Here is a 15,294-nt window from a genome sequence, read left to right on the forward strand (position 1 = left end):
AAAACAACTAGGCGAGAGGCAAAGACTCTCCCCTCGCCCCCCCCCGCCCAGTTTTTCCTTTACCCCGTAGCCCCTTCCCAAGGGTCTGAACCAAAACCTGATCTGTGTGCAGTGTCGGTGTCCCGGTGTTTTGAATGGCTGGAGGAGGTTTGAATTGAGAGGTGTTTTATTTCCCACTTCAGCGTAGAAACAAGAGGGGGATCTCATCACATGGAGAAGTACCGCCCTCCTGCGAATGACAGCATTTCAGAGCTACAGAAAGGGCTGAACATGCTCCAGTCATGGGCATGTTTTCAAACTGCGGACTGTTTATTTTCTCCCTTCGCTTCGAGTTAGCGAGAGCAAAAGGCTCTCCTGCCTGGGTTCCAGGCGGATGCCCACCCAATTCCCTGCGCTCCTTTTAACTCCCGTGCAGACAGTAAACACCCTTCCTCGGCTTTGGCCAGGCTTTGGAAAACTGTTTCAAGTACCAGAGGTTGAGAAATGGGAGCAGAAAGCAGCCTTAGGCAACTGGAGTGGTAGTCTCTTCATGTCCTTCGTTCCAAATGTGGGAAATCGCTGCTCCTATAGTCCTTGTCCTCATTGCCTCCCGAATTTGTGGGAAAATCAGAGTGCTTCTAGTGGCATGGCCAAAGGTAAACAAAAATGTCCAAGCGAGGGGGTATGAGGGACAGGCGGCGGCCGGTGAGGACCACAGCCCAGCATCCGATGGCTAGACGTGCACACAGCCGGCGCTCCCGCTCCGCGCAGTATTGCGGGCCACCTGCCACGCTGCGGAGCCCCGGCTGTGGCGCCAGGAGACGTCCCTACAGGAGGAGCCCCAGGTAGAGCCCCTCTGTCCAGGCACTGACAGCGGGACCGGAGCGCAAGGGGCGAGTGTGGCCCCCGCGGGGGGCGCGCCTACTCGCGGTGACCTGGCCGGGGCGCGGCGCGGCAGCCTGGGCACCTGGGGTCCTGCAGCACCTGAGACCTGGCTCAGGCCTGCGCGGGGCGGGGCGCAATAGGCCCCCCCCAAAAAATAAAAAACCACGGGTGTACCACGCCGAGAGCGAGAGGCTCCAGAAATCAGCAGAGCTCAGCCTCGCTTCTAAAATAAGAGGCTCAGTAAAACTAGATTAAGGGGTGCCTTTATTTTTTTATTATTTTAATTTTCTTTCAAATAGATACATTCTAGTTAATTAAAGAACCTCTCCAATCGCCCAGGCGATGCTGGTGTGTTCCATTTAGAAATGGAATTGGAGACATGGAGCCATTGCCCATTTATAATTCGGGCAAAACCAAAAACCAAAAACTCCACCCCAAAACAATTTACTTAAAGTAATCATATTTTAGAAACAATGTATCTCGGTGAGTGTGCATTTGTTCGCAGTTTTAGAGCCTGAGAACCGACGTCAGACTTTTGTTGCGTTTAAATTCGAGAATAACTGGAGTTGGCTTGCATCGGTAATCCATACTGCTTCTTCCCTGGGTCTGGGCCCTCACGGCTTCCAAACTCTGCCCACCCCCGCCCCCGCCACCCCAAGTCTGGCCCACCGCTATTCTGGAAACACCCGTCTGCCACCTGACCAGCATTGGAGAGCCTTGCTCAATTAATTCCTAAACTCGTGACAACCCCTCCCCGGGGACAGGGCGTGTGTGGCGGTGCTTGGGGGGGGGATGGAGAGCATCTGGGGCCGCAGGAAGCAGGGGGGAGCCAGGAATGCCCTCAGGGCAGGGAAGAGCGTGGCGATGCTTGTCTCACGTGGTGCACACCCCTTCACCTCTCCGAAATGAAACAAAATCGCAGCTTCTGTAGAAAGGGCTTCTGGATGCAGAGGCAGCGGAAGACCTCTCTGACCTCCGTGCACGTACCAGGAAACTCCTCGCAGCTGACGAGTTCTTGTCTCAAAGTTACGGAAACTTTACCGGACGCCCTGGGCAGACACGCGAGGTGCCCGGGGGCTGGGTGAGGCCTCCGGGACTCCTCGAAAGCAACTCGCACCGCAGGAGCCAGAGGCGGGGCGTGAGCCGCGCGAACCCAGCGGGTCCGGGTGGAGCTCCTCCAAATGAAAGGGGCGGGATCGGACTCCCGAGGGGCGGAAGGGGCCCGCCCCCGGGAGCGGAGTCGCGTGGTGGGAGCTGGCGGCGGGTGGCTCAGGTCGGGAGAGGTGCGAGCCAGTGGAGCAGGACAGCGGTTCAGGCTCCAGCCGCTGCCGTTCCCCGCAGAGCGCGTTCCGCCGCGCCCGGGAGGAGGGCCCGGACTCCCTAGACGCCCAGCCTGCGAGGCCCGGGATCCCCTAGGGAATTCCTAGGGGGAGCGGCTGGCACATCACCCCGAGCTTAGAGCAACGCCGGTGCCCCGCCGCGCGACCCCCGGCGCGCACACACTCCACCGTCCCGGAGTGAGGCCGGCGCTCTCCCCAGCGCCTTTTCCCACCACGCGTCAACTTTCTTTCTCTTTTTAAAAGTAAGAACCCTCCTTCCCTCCTCGCCACTCTCTCCGTGCCCCGGTCTCTCCCGCTTTAGCCTGGCTGGAACCCCTGCACCTCCAGGCACGAAGCCTCCGGGCTCCTTACCCAGGCTGCGCAGTTCGCCGCACCCCTGGCCACCGGGGACCCCGGGGGGACACACCAGCATCTCCTCGGGTCCTCGTCCTTCACTCTCTATTGGCCCCCCGGTCCCCGCCCTCCATCTTCCCCTCCCCTCCGTAGCCTCCGAGTGGCGTCAGCACGCCCGCTTGACGGCGTGGGTTTAAATGCCCACTAGCCGGAGCCCGGGCGCTTCTGTCCTGGAGCGAGCGCGGTCGCGGCTGGAATTGCAGGGGCGGGAGGGGAGCGTGCGAGCGGGATCCCGAGCCGCGGAGCGCACTGCCCCTCGCTCCTTCGCCCATGACACAGGAGCTGGGGTCCAAGGGCCGCCCATGCAGCATCCCCGCGCTCCGCCGACCCCGAGTTGATGGTAAAACTCTAAGCCGGCTCCGCTGCGGAGAGCCATGAGCTGTCTGGATGTTATGTACCAAGTCTACGGTCCTCACCAGCCTTACTTCGCAACCGCCTACACCCCCTACCACCAGGTACGTGCCTGCTTCGGGCCGGGACCTCGGGGACGCCCGGGCTTCTGCAAACACCGAGGTCTGAACCCCGAGGTCCAGGGCGCCTCCGCTCCGGTCCGGGCGTGCGACCAGCGGCAGGCGCCGCCCGGATGGCGGGATTGCCCGCGCTGCAACCCGGTAGATTGAGCTAATAACCCCTTTAGTTTGCTTTCTCGGAAGGCAACTAAGCCCCGCTAACGCGTGTCCCGGGTTTGCCGGGAATCATCAGAGGAGGATGGCGCCTGCTGGATTGTTTTCTGAGTGTCCGTTGGGCTCCAGATTGGTCTGAGCCCAGTGCGGGTGCAGGGAGATGGGAGCAAAGCTTGCCCACGGAAAACCAAACTTTGGTCCCGACAAAAGCAAAAGCCTGTTTCTGTCTTTCTGTTGGAGATGCAAAGACCCTCGTTCTCATCCCTGCAAACTTATATAAGGCATAATGTTTTCCCGTTTCAGCTCTCAGACAATCAAGCCAATTAATTTCAGAACCAGAAAATCCGTTACAGAGAGTACCATAGGAAAAGCATTGGTTTTATCGTCCTTGCTTTGCAAGTTTTGGGGGATATTACTGGGGTACAATTGACTGGGCAGAGGCAAGCTTCATAGATAATACTTTACCTTTCCGGAGATGGAGTCGCTGAATTGGGCTGCCCTGCCATCAACAAACCCACTTTTAATAAGACCACTTAACCCCGGTTCTGCAAACTCACGTTTCCTTTCATTACTCCTATTTATCTGTTCTCTGGGCTGTGTCTGGTGAACAGTTCTCTCAGTTTCCCCAGCTGAAGTAGCGAAAACGGAGGACAGTAGTCCAGGAAAAGGCCAACATCACATCCTGGGGCTCCTGGGAGGCCTGACCAGGTTGGAGAGTGAGGGCCCAGACTCCGGCTTTGGGGGAATTGACATACACCCCAGTGTCGGACAGAGTCCACGCTTCCACCAATTCTGTTTGCAAATTCAAAATATCTATCCGGCTTTTGCTTTTTCCCTCCTCCTCCTCTTCTCACTTCCCAGCCAGGAGATGGTTTCGTCTCCATGATAATTTTAGGACTCATCAGAGCCCCTCATTGTAAGCCACGCGGGAATGTGGCAGAAGTAGTGATATTGCTAAATGGCTCTTTTGGCTTCAGCGCCTGAACCCAGCTCCTTCCCAGACTGGAACTATTGCAAAGAGGAGATGGTGGGGCGGTTTTCTGTCTGTTCCTTTCTCCTCCCTGGCCCTGGACCAATCTGTTGCAAGGAGATCTCTGTTCATTTTTGCATGGCCAGGCCATCTCTGCCTGCATAACACTTTCACGTTACATCCAGTCCATTGCTCATTTCTAAGAAAATGTTTATAGCAGTTGCACTTCATCTTTTAAAATCACTATCACATAGTCACTACTGACAGAGCGTCCCGGCCAAGATTTCCCGCGGCCCCCTTTTATTAATCGTTTCCTCAATGTGCCCAGAGATGGCAAGGCTGGAAATGCTCATAACCCATTGGTTTTTTTCTTTACTCAAAAAGGAAGATCTCTTTAAAAACGGAGACAGACTCTTAAATGGAAAGTATATGGGCAACCAAACAAATATCCACTTGCGCGTATGACAACAGCCCATGTCAGGATGGCGTTCACCTGTCTACCCACATGATTCTTTCCTAAGTGGAACAATTTCAAACCTTCCATTCCGCGCGGGGCTTCCTTTGCAGGCTGGGTGTGTGGAGGGGGTTGTCATGTTCCGTCATGAGGATGCTCCATCCCGCCTCCTGTGCTTCTGCCCTGGCTTCTCAGGCAGGGAACAGTCGGGCCCTCACTGGTCCGGGTGCCCTTTACTCACGGAGGCTGGTTTTGAAAAATGCACACAGGGGCAAGCAAAAGTAGGTTTCCAGTTGCGAGTCCGGGAAACACAGAGCTTATCCTTGCATTGTTATTTAATGATTATTGTGTGATGTATTTGTGTTATGTAAGCCTGCTTTTGCCCACCCTGTATATCTGCCTCGAGCCTGGCTCTGTGGCCATAACCTGGTTACTCAGGCATCTTCCACAACCTTCCCCCTGGCACCTCAGAGTGCTGCCTGTGGCCTGGCAGCAATGCCGGGAGAGAGAAAGACCAGGAAGGGCAACCTGCTTCTCGGGAAGCCCACCCGTGTTCAGGGGCAGGCTGTACTGAGGCACCCATGCCAGTTCCCCTTGGAAACCTTAGGGATGCGGGGAGGACGTGTAGTCTGAACCCAACCTGCCATCTCTTTTGAAATTGACTACCCTATTCTTTCTCTCTTTGAGCAGAAACTAGCTTACTACTCCAAAATGCAGGAAGCCCAGGAGTGCAACGCCAGCCCAAGTAACAGCAGCAGCGGCAGCGGCAGCTCCTCTTTCTCCAGCCAAACCGCCGCCAGCATAAAGGAGGAAGAAGGCAGCCCGGAGAAAGAGCGCCCACCAGAGGCGGAGTACATCAACTCCCGCTGCGTCCTCTTCACCTACTTCCAGGGGGACATCAGCTCCGTGGTGGACGAACACTTCAGCCGGGCCCTGAGCCAGCCCAGCAGCTACTCCCCGAGCTGTGCAAGCAGCAAAGCGCCCAGGAGCTCCGGGCCCTGGCGGGGTGAGTGTGGCAGGGTCCGTAGAGAGCCCGCTCAGCCTGGGGTCCCCCTAGAGGGGCTCCAGGAGATGCAGCTGAGAGAATACCAGGTGTCAGAGAAGTGAGGAGGGGCATCTGGGGATGGGGGAGGACATCGAAGGAGGAATAGGCGCAGACGTAAGATCTCTCCTCCAGGAGGCAGAGAAGAGCAGAGCATTGACCTAGAAAAACCACTAGCCTTGGAATTGGTTCCACCCACTTCCTAGCAACATGACCTTGGGCAAGTCTCTTAACCTCTTCGAGGTCACTCTATTTACTGGTCTCTAAAATTAGAATAATACTTGCCCTCCTAACTATCCCTGGAGATGGTCCTAAGACAAACAAAAAATGTATGTAAATACACTGTGGAAATGTGAGGTTTTCAGGGCCCTTACCCAGTTTCTGAAAATTTGCCCAGAATAAAAAGTGCTAGGCCCCACTGCCAGGAAAATGTGCTGAAGAATGTCCCCTAAAACCTACCTGTGCCTTTTTCTCAGGTTTCAATTACTTGGGAATTCTTGAAGCAGAAAACATCTTTCAATAAGCAAATAAAGTAGCAAGGAAATGAGTATGTAGGTACAGCCAGAACATCTCTTTATTGTTCTACCCTTCCCAGAAAGCACTGCTTTATCTAGTTTGGGACAATGATTTCTTGGACATGTCAACTACATTTTCCTTCTATTCTGAAATCTCAACCTCCCTTATTACACAGACAAGGGTACAGCTAACTATTCGCTAAACTTTCTCACCAAGCTTAGTTTTTAACATGTACCGAACTGAGAAATCATGACTTTGTTGTAAAAAGGAAAACAAATATTACATTTGGGGGGAAATGACAACTCTTGCCCTCCCCCCGCCCCAACCTTGAGTCTGAAAGTTTGTAAAAGCCTTGCCTAGACAAGCTCCAAAAATATTCGTTTTGAATACAGAACGTTCTTTTTATTATTCAGGTGCCTAAATATCTTTAAGAGGAAGACTGTTCATTACTTGGAATGTATTTTAAAAGTATTTTAAATTCTCTAGAATGTGTACAGATGCGTTCCCCAGAGGTGCTCCATAAAGGCCTCTTGAGTTACATGTCTTTCGTTCCCTCCCTCCTAACCGAAGGCAACACATTTGATCTAAATGCTGTCTTCTTAAAATGCTCTCAGGCTCTAGGGATCAACAGTGATGCTGACAGTAATCATAATAACAATACTAGTAATAAATTATAAGAGTGGCATCCACCCTTTGACGCACAAAGTTTGTTCATTAAAACTTAAAAGACCTTTCCCTTCGCGTCCCTTTGTGCAAATAAGACAGCTGCCCTTTTAGTGTGTCGAGTTTACTGTTCTGCTCGAGTTCTTGGGAAAAAAATATATGAAAGAAGGTTTCTAGAAAGGAGGCTAATAATAGCAAGACTTCGAAATATGTCTACGGACTTCTAGTCTATCAGAGACGCATTTTCAAGAACAAGGGAGGCTGAAACGCGAGAGGGGCGGTGAGATCGCTAGGCGGCCGACCAAGAGCGGGAAGACGCATCTTCAGCTGGAGAGGCTGCGGTTGGAATAGGGAAGCGGCGTCTGCCCCGGCCGCGGAGGCGGCTCGGGAGGAGTTAGGTGAAACTGCCTGCGCCCCGAAACTGGGTCTTGGGGTGGAGGTCTCTCCGCTCTTCCGCTCCCCGCCATCCCTCGGATCTGCAAAACCGAGGGAGCGGACCTGCACCCCATAGGGTTCCCCCATTTTTCGGAGCCCGTACCTTGAATTCACAGGCCGCAGCCCCCTTTGGAAGGCGCCGCCCCGAAGGCTAGGCTGCCGACCCGCCCCCAGCCGCCGCTTTCCGGCCATTGGTGGGCCCTGCGCTTTCAGCTCTCCCCGCGGCCTGCGGGGGCCCGCAATCGCGTTTCCCGGAGTTGACGAGCTCTTTTTCCCCTTCCCTCCCCGCCTGCTCGCCGGCCTGCAGACGGCTCCTACCCGATGAGCCAGCGCAGCTTCCCCGCCTCCTTCTGGAACAGCGCGTACCAGGCGCCGGTGCCCGCGCCGCTGAGCAGCCCGCTGGCCGCCGCGCACTCGGAGCTGCCCTTCGCCGCCGCCGACCCCTACTCGCCAGCCGCCCTGCACAGCCACCTGCACCAGGGCGCCGCGGAGCCCTGGCACCACGCGCACCCTCACCACGCGCACCCGCACCCGCACCCGCACCAGGCGCACCCGCACCACCCCTACGCGCTGGGCGGCGCCCTGGGCGCGCAGGCCACCGCCTACCCGCGGCCCGCCGCGGTGCACGAGGTCTACGCGCCGCACTTCGACCCGCGCTACGGGCCGCTGCTGATGCCCGCAGCCTCCGGACGCCCAGCCCGCCTCGCGCTCGCCCCGGCACCCACGCCAGGCAGCCCCCCCTGCGAGCTCTCGGCCAAGGGCGAGCCGACCGGCGCCTCGTGGGCCGCGCCCGGGGGACCCTTCGCTAGCCCCGCAGGAGACGTGGCCCAGGGCCTGGGCCTCAGCGTGGACTCAGGTAAGCCGGGGAGCGAGCTTGGCTCACCCAGGCCCCTCCTGCCCTGTGCCCCACCCTGGGCTGAGCGCGGGACCCCCTATAGTTCTCCTTGGAGACCCCAGTGATGCTGTGGTCTGAAGGTCTGCGTGAAGGGGTTGTGTTTTGGGAGACAGGTGACCCTGGGTCCTCAGTGGGGGCAGAATGGGAAAGAAGGACCCTGCCCTACCTACCGAGCTGGTAAATGTTACCGAGGATTTTTTTAAAAATACCATTTGTTGGAAAGGTTCTAGCTCCACGCTGTTCAATTCTGTAGCCGCTAGCCACGTGTATCTGTTGAGCACTTAAAAATGTGGCCAGGCGGAACTGGGATGTGCTTGAGGTATATAATACTCAATGGATTTCAAATCTTTGTACAAAAAAAAAAAAAAAAAGAAAGTAAAATTTATCTCACTAATGTTTTTATATTGAGTGCATGTTGAGTTATTTTCATCACATTGCCTATTGTCTCACCTGTTTCTTTATACTTTTTTTCAATGTGGCTGTTAGAAAATTTAGAATTATGCCGGTGGTTCCCATGTGTTGTATTGGACAGTGCTGATCTAGAGCACCTGCTAAGGGTGACGTTTAAAATCCTCTGCAGCTTGGGGGCACAGGGGAGCAGGGGGGAGTGTCTTGTCACCAAGTGACAGTTATAAGGAAAGAAATATATGATTAATATCAACTTAATTGCTAAATTAGGCAAATCTCTTAAAAACATAAAACTTAAGAGTAATAATGTTTCTGGCTTGAAGAGTTGAATTTGAAAGATACATTCATACAAGGCTTTACTTTTTTGCTGTCTTTAGTTTTAGGACAAATTAAAAAAAAAGTTATAAATACAATCACTGGTTTGTAGTTTTTCCCACTCCCCCTTCCCTCAGGTGAAGATTTGGCATTTCTGTTGGCTTTGCTTTTATTTTCATTCATGCCCTTTAGATAAATTCTGTGACTTCCACAGTAAAACAGTGGTGTTTGTCTTTCTCTTTCTCTTTCCTTAACTATCTTGTACCTACCCTCCCCCACCTCCGGCTTTCCCCCACTCTCTCTTTTCTCCCTCTGTCTCTCTTTTATTTTCTCTCTGCTTTCAGGTTGGCAGCCTCAGGACAAAAGCAAGGATCTGTACTGGTTTTAGACAGCCCACCTTCTTCCCCATAGGTCTCTGCCTAGCGCCCTTGGTGACCCTCAGAGCTGAATGGAGTGGGTTTGTAACGGCTTCTGATCTTGGTTTGCAGCTCGTCGCTATTCCCTCTGTGGTGCATCCCTCCTGAGCTGACCTGCTGACCCAGGGTTCCCCCTTCCCTTTCCCTTCTGACCAGCCAGAAGGCTCAGCATCTGTGCCTCTCACTTCGAGGATGAGGACATGGGGAAAGGCAGAGACTTCGAATTTCTCCCTGTGTCGGGAAAACCAAATCACACACCTCAGAAATTTCGTCTAAAAATAATTCCTTCTGCCAAAAGAGCAGATCCAAAGACTCGGAATTATGTTTAATGACTTTGGGCAAATCACTGGAAATATCTGTGGTGAGATCACGTAGGTGATATGATAGCATAAGTTTTCTTGGAAGAAGGGAAAGACAAAAGGACTTTTTGGTGTGAATAATTTTCTATGCTGATGTGAATTATTTCATTACGTAGTGTGATCATAGCACTACTGATGTCAGTATCCTCAGATTTAAAATGTATTTGTATTTGCATTGAAGACTGTGGTAGCGAAGTAAAAAGAAGCCGATCATTCTTCCTCACCTCCGAAGCCTCCAGCTCCCTTCCTGCCCACTCCCCACTGCAACCCTGACTCCAGGCACAAAGACACCCTTTTTCCCTTTGGGCTGTGAACACGGAAGCCTCAGCCTGCATATGAGTGGCAAGTGGATCATCTGGAGCCACCTGCCCACGTCTTACTGAGATGCAGCTGTTGTAGGACAACTGTTTAAAACTCCAGAAATACATCGACCAAGGTGGCACTTCCCAGTGTTTGGCACAACAATTGCAATTGCACTGGATATATTTTCTGTGTGTGTGTGTGTGTGTGTATATATCATATTTTTTACAAGGAACATTTTACGATGAAAGAAGAAACCCCTCTCTGCCTTCTCTCCCACAAATTCTGTCCCTCGCTTTCCTCCCCTGGATGAAAAAAAAAAAAAAAAAAAAAGCATCGAGAGACCCCAACTGTCTCCGTGAAAAAGCAGGAATCACCACAAGGGGAAGGAATGTTCCATGGAGTCTCCAATACCTCGAATATTTTTCTCAGTCTCTGTGGTCATGACTTGGTCACTTCAGTGTTGGGACAGGGGAAGGGGTCGGTGCGTTGGGCAAAGCTGAAGGTGATGAGGAAGAAGAAACAAACATTAAAGGTGTCTGTTTACTACAAGGTCCCTGTGTTGTTTCATAAAAAGAAAATAAATCGTCTTATGTTTCTCTAGTAGAATAAAATAGAGTAGTATGATCTGATGTTAGAAAGTAAAATTACTTTATCATATATATATATGTTACTTTTTGTTTTTCCAAAGTGTTTGCTGTTCTGTGAAACCTCATAATAACCCCTCTACTCATCAAGCCTGGATATGAAACGTTATGTATCACCCTTCTCTATTTACAAGTGAGAAAATCAACTGTGGCCACAGCAGCCCAGGGCTTACCTCTTAGCATTCATGAAGTAGAAACAGAGATGGTACTGAAAGCACCACCTGTACATCATTCAGTCAGATACACATTCATTCTTTTAATACACACACACACACACACACACACACACACACACACACGAGGCCTGATGCATGAAAATTCATGCAAGAGTAGGCCTTCCTTCCCCCGGCTGCCAGCACCCCTCCGGCACCCAGGACCCGGGCTTCCCTCTTCCGGCCTTTGCTGGCAGGCACCTGGGACCTGAGATGCTTCCCTCCTCTGGCCACCTGTAGGCACCCGGGACCCGGGCTGGCTTCCCTCTGGCTGCCCGCAGGCATGTGGGACCCAGGCTGGCTTACCTCTGGCCCTGGCTTCATCAGGAAGGACATCTGGAATGACGTCCGGAAGATATCCGGTTAATTAACATATTACCCTTTAATTATTATAGATTATTGATTTTTTGGAGAGAGAGGATGGGAGAGGGATAGAGAGGTAGAAATATCAATGATGAGAGAGAATCACTGATCTGCTGCCTCCTGCACGCCCTCTGCGGGGAATCGAGCCTGCAACCAGGCATGTGCCCTGACGGAATCGAACCAAACCGGTGGCCCTCTGGTTTCTGGCTTGATGCTGAACTGCTGAACCACACCGGCTGTGCTGCATTTATGCTTTTCCAGAAAAGAACTATTGTTACTTCTTAAATTCTAGACTCTTAAGACAGTAGAGTCGTTGGTTAAAATATGTCTTTGAAATATTGGTCATTTTTATATTTTAATAAGCTAGGCTAAGAAACCAAAGCTACCACTAGGCGGAAAACATGATTAAGAAATCAATGGTTTTCTCGTGACACCAAAATAATTTGTGTGTCTCTGAGAGAGAGATTTTGTGTTATACCCACGTTGCCTTTGTAGATTGTTAAAGCACAACGATATTAGTTCAAATCTTGACCTTCATTATAACACGAGAGGCAAATATAATTTATCTTGAATAATAGTCACAGAAATTCGGGGCAGTTAAGGAACCTTACTCAGAGCATGGCTTAACCAAGTTACCCATCCTCTCTTCCTATCTTGTTGGCAAGCTGCGAAGTAGATTATGATCATTACAAGGACCTATTACTGTTTGTGCTCAGATGGAAGGTACTACGTGGCTACACTGCATGAGATATGATAACAATAGTAATAACTAATGTTCATTGCTTTTCCTCTACCAGGCACTAGTCTGAGGGCTTTACTGGTATATATAGGTCAACTCATTAAAGCCTCACAACAGTTCTATGTGATTTTTATTATTACGATCCCCTTTTTACTGAGAAGAAGACAGAGGCTCACAGAGGAGAAATCATTTGCCCAGTCATATAGCTAGTCAGTGGCAGAGCCAGGATGCCAACCCAGGCAGCCCGGGCACAGAGATTGCACCATTACTCACTGCAGTGACTGCTTGTCCACTTCTGGCTTGGCTTCTCAATTGTGGGCTTCATTTCTCCTCCCCAATAGATGACTAAGGAAGGGAAGAGGCAGGGCAGCAAATAGTAGAACCTACAGAATCCCAGGTCTCAAAGGAACTGTCATAGGACCTTATCCAGACCCTTCATCACATGCCACTACCTTAACCAGTGAGTCAGACACAGCTTCCCATTCTCCTCCAAGAAGAACTTTTAACTGCTGCTCTTCATTCACTTCAGTATTTAATTAGCCTTCACTGCTGTGAAGCTCTTCACACCCAACCTAACCAAGGCGTGTAAGAGTCAGCCTGAAGTTCGGACATTGAAGTAATCGCTAAAATTAACTTTGGACTTCTCTGTGGGTTTTTTAATCCATGTTCCATTGGCATGGATCACTGCAATATACAAGCATGAATAAAATGCAGTAAGTTCCAGCTTGCTTTTTAGAAGCTGTCACTGAGTATGCAGTGGAAGCGGAAAGCAGAGCAGTGCCTTCTCTGCTACACACTTCTCCAAGTAGTCCTCGCTGAACGAGCCTCTTTACCTGTGCTGCACCTGCAGGAGCACTCACATGATCTCTGATCAGATCCCACAGGGAGTGCTTTCCCAGCCACAAGATTCTGATGGCTGAAGCCTCTCTCCTGAGCTGCACCTGACCTGAATATCAGGCTGCTGGTGGGGAGACCCATTCACTGGAACTGGCCTTTGGGGCAGCCCTGAGCAGACCTCCAGACTGCTGAGTGGGCTCCGGTGACCAGGCACATGGGACACACGGAGCAGAGCATTTTCCTCCATGCTGTGCCCTCCTAAAGTAGAAATGCAAGGTGACCCTAAACTACAGTGATCCAGTGTAATAAGAACATCAGAGAGAACTTTGGGGAATTCATAACCCTCGCTGACATTCTTAGGCCCACCAAGTCATGCAAAATATGAATTCCCATGCCCAGCTTGCTAATATTCATGAAACCATGCAAATTGGAGAAGGTCCTAGTGGTTGAAAAGAAGGGTATTTAAGAACGTGAGACGTAAGGAAAGGATGACATGAGAAAACATGATGTTTCCCCCTATATTACACCTGGTTGGGGCCTGAAAGAAATTGGATTCCCCTCTGATCAACCCCGTTGGGATTTTCTGGGTCGGCCTCATCCAGTTTTTCCTCTGTGCTGGGCCTCACAGGAGGGAGAGGTGATGAAAAGGGGAGAGACAGCTCTCCACCACCAAGTAATCCCTTTGCCGATTGCCCTCTGGCTGAGAACTCAGTCACCCAACTACAGGGAACTCTATCTGTTCTGCGCCTTTAGTTTAAAAGGAGTTGCCATCCTGTCTCATTTCCCCTTTGAAGTTCTATCCCAATGGATGGCAAATTCTAGCAATGACTTAAGAATCATTTGGGCCTGGATGGAAGGGAGGGCGGGGGCGATGGGTGTTGGAGTTCGGCCTCCCCGCCTGGAAGCATCTCTGGCCACTCTTTCTGGGTAAGAATTGCATTTTCCCTGCCCTTTTGCATCAGGGGGAAACAACTGTTAAGGTAACCTTAACCTCCAGTTCACTGAGAGTCACAAACCTGCCTCTGTGTGTAGGCATCTACACCTGTTCTAGCAAAATAAACCAGGAACTCTTTTTTATAAAACACTTAGTGACTGGTTACTTTGGAGATTGAGGACATAAAAAAGAAAACTTAGACAAACTGCTTTCCTTATAAACGCCATTGCCATAAAATGCATTTTTAAGTGGAAACATGGAAAAATGTTTGAGAAGACTTTTAAAATAAAAGAAACTGGAAACCACGATTCTTTTATAAACCTGCTTTAAGTCTGTTGATAATTTGCATAGAAATAATTCATATTTTGATTGTACTTGTCAAAGTCTTTGCTCTATATATTCCATTTTTCCTTGCAAGATTTTTAGGATTATTATTCTTCCACTATTACATATTCCTAAAATCTGGAGAAAAGTAATAATGTTGTAAAGGCGGTATGGTTATTACAGTTGCTGTTTGTACTTAAAAGAAGTTTTGATATTTACACAAGCAACAGGGCTAAGCAAATGTAAATTTCACATTTGCTCAACACCAGCTCTCTCTCATCTCCCATGAATAAATGAAATGGAACTCCAATAATACAAGCACAGTATCTGCACAATGAAATCTATTTACCTAAAGTATATCTCACACACACACACACACACACATGCACGCGCGCGTGCACACACACACACACATACGCCTAAAGAGAAATCAGAGAACCGTGCCCTCAGACAGGCACAGACACAAATGATTATTCTCACTTGACAGACCAACTGTACCGCTCTTTCCTTGTATTTCACTCCAACCCCAGAGGCTGGATCAGTAAAGAGACACTTGATAGCGGCTGTTTCCGTGGCTGGAATATTTGTAAAGTTAACGCATAATCTGAAAGCAGAAGCTAATAAATTATAGGGTGCTAATTGGAACTGGAGTGGAGCTGTCAATCACGTTACCCTAAACACAGAGAGACCCTCGTAACCTAAAAAGGCAAGGCAGCCTTCAGGGACAGTTGTTTCCAGCCAGGACCGCCACTCGGGCAGAAACATCACGTCCAGGCAGAGTGGCCCCTGGTAGAGTCCGTGGACGTGATTCTGTAAATCAAAGCTCCCTTCAGGAAGACACACAAATTCTCCTGCAGGGGGAAGGAGTAAAGTGTTTCACTGAAGAATTAATGTGTAGACAGCACATTGCTTAGAGAAATAGATCTTGAACATTACCCTTTATTTGGAATTTTTCACTTAAAAAAAAAGTTTAACTCATTAAGAAAAAAATCGAAGGTTCTCCACAATGTAGTGTCATGTCTGCTTCAAATTGCGGTATTTCTATGAGTTTCCAATGTATTCTTATGAAATTAAGCTCATCTAAAAAATAGGATGTCTAAACTCCCTCTGCCTTACTGGAATTCACTTATTTCCCCTAGAAAATTAGTGGCAGCAAATTTCCTGATCCTTTGTTTTGTTCTAGGGATCTCCTAATAAGCTACATCCTGCTATCTCCCAGTGTCTCAAAATGGTCCAAGTGATTTT

General features: G+C 50.3%; 1 protein-coding gene across 2 annotated transcripts; it reads left to right on the forward strand.

Annotated features, from left to right (window-relative positions):
• The first annotated feature begins 2,758 nt into the window (after positions 1-2,758).
• On the forward strand, positions 2,759-10,543 carry VGLL2 (vestigial like family member 2). Of its 2 annotated transcripts, none has more exons than XM_080663731.1 (4): positions 2,759-3,052; positions 5,335-5,650; positions 7,608-8,156; positions 9,263-10,543. In XM_080663731.1, exons 1-4 carry the CDS (start codon positions 2,972-2,974, stop codon positions 9,304-9,306), a joined length of 990 nt encoding a protein of 329 aa, XP_080519857.1. In that variant the 5' UTR covers positions 2,759-2,971; the 3' UTR covers positions 9,307-10,543. The 2 variants fall into 2 exon arrangements, with proteins under 2 accessions (XP_080519857.1, XP_080519858.1); XM_080663732.1 differs by having other exon boundaries at positions 9,407-10,543.
• Positions 10,544-15,294: the final 4,751 nt, after the last annotated feature.

This window comes from Plecotus auritus, assembly GCF_963455305.1.
Source record: "Plecotus auritus genome assembly, chromosome: 4".
Classification (NCBI taxonomy): Eukaryota; Metazoa; Chordata; class Mammalia; order Chiroptera; family Vespertilionidae; genus Plecotus; species Plecotus auritus.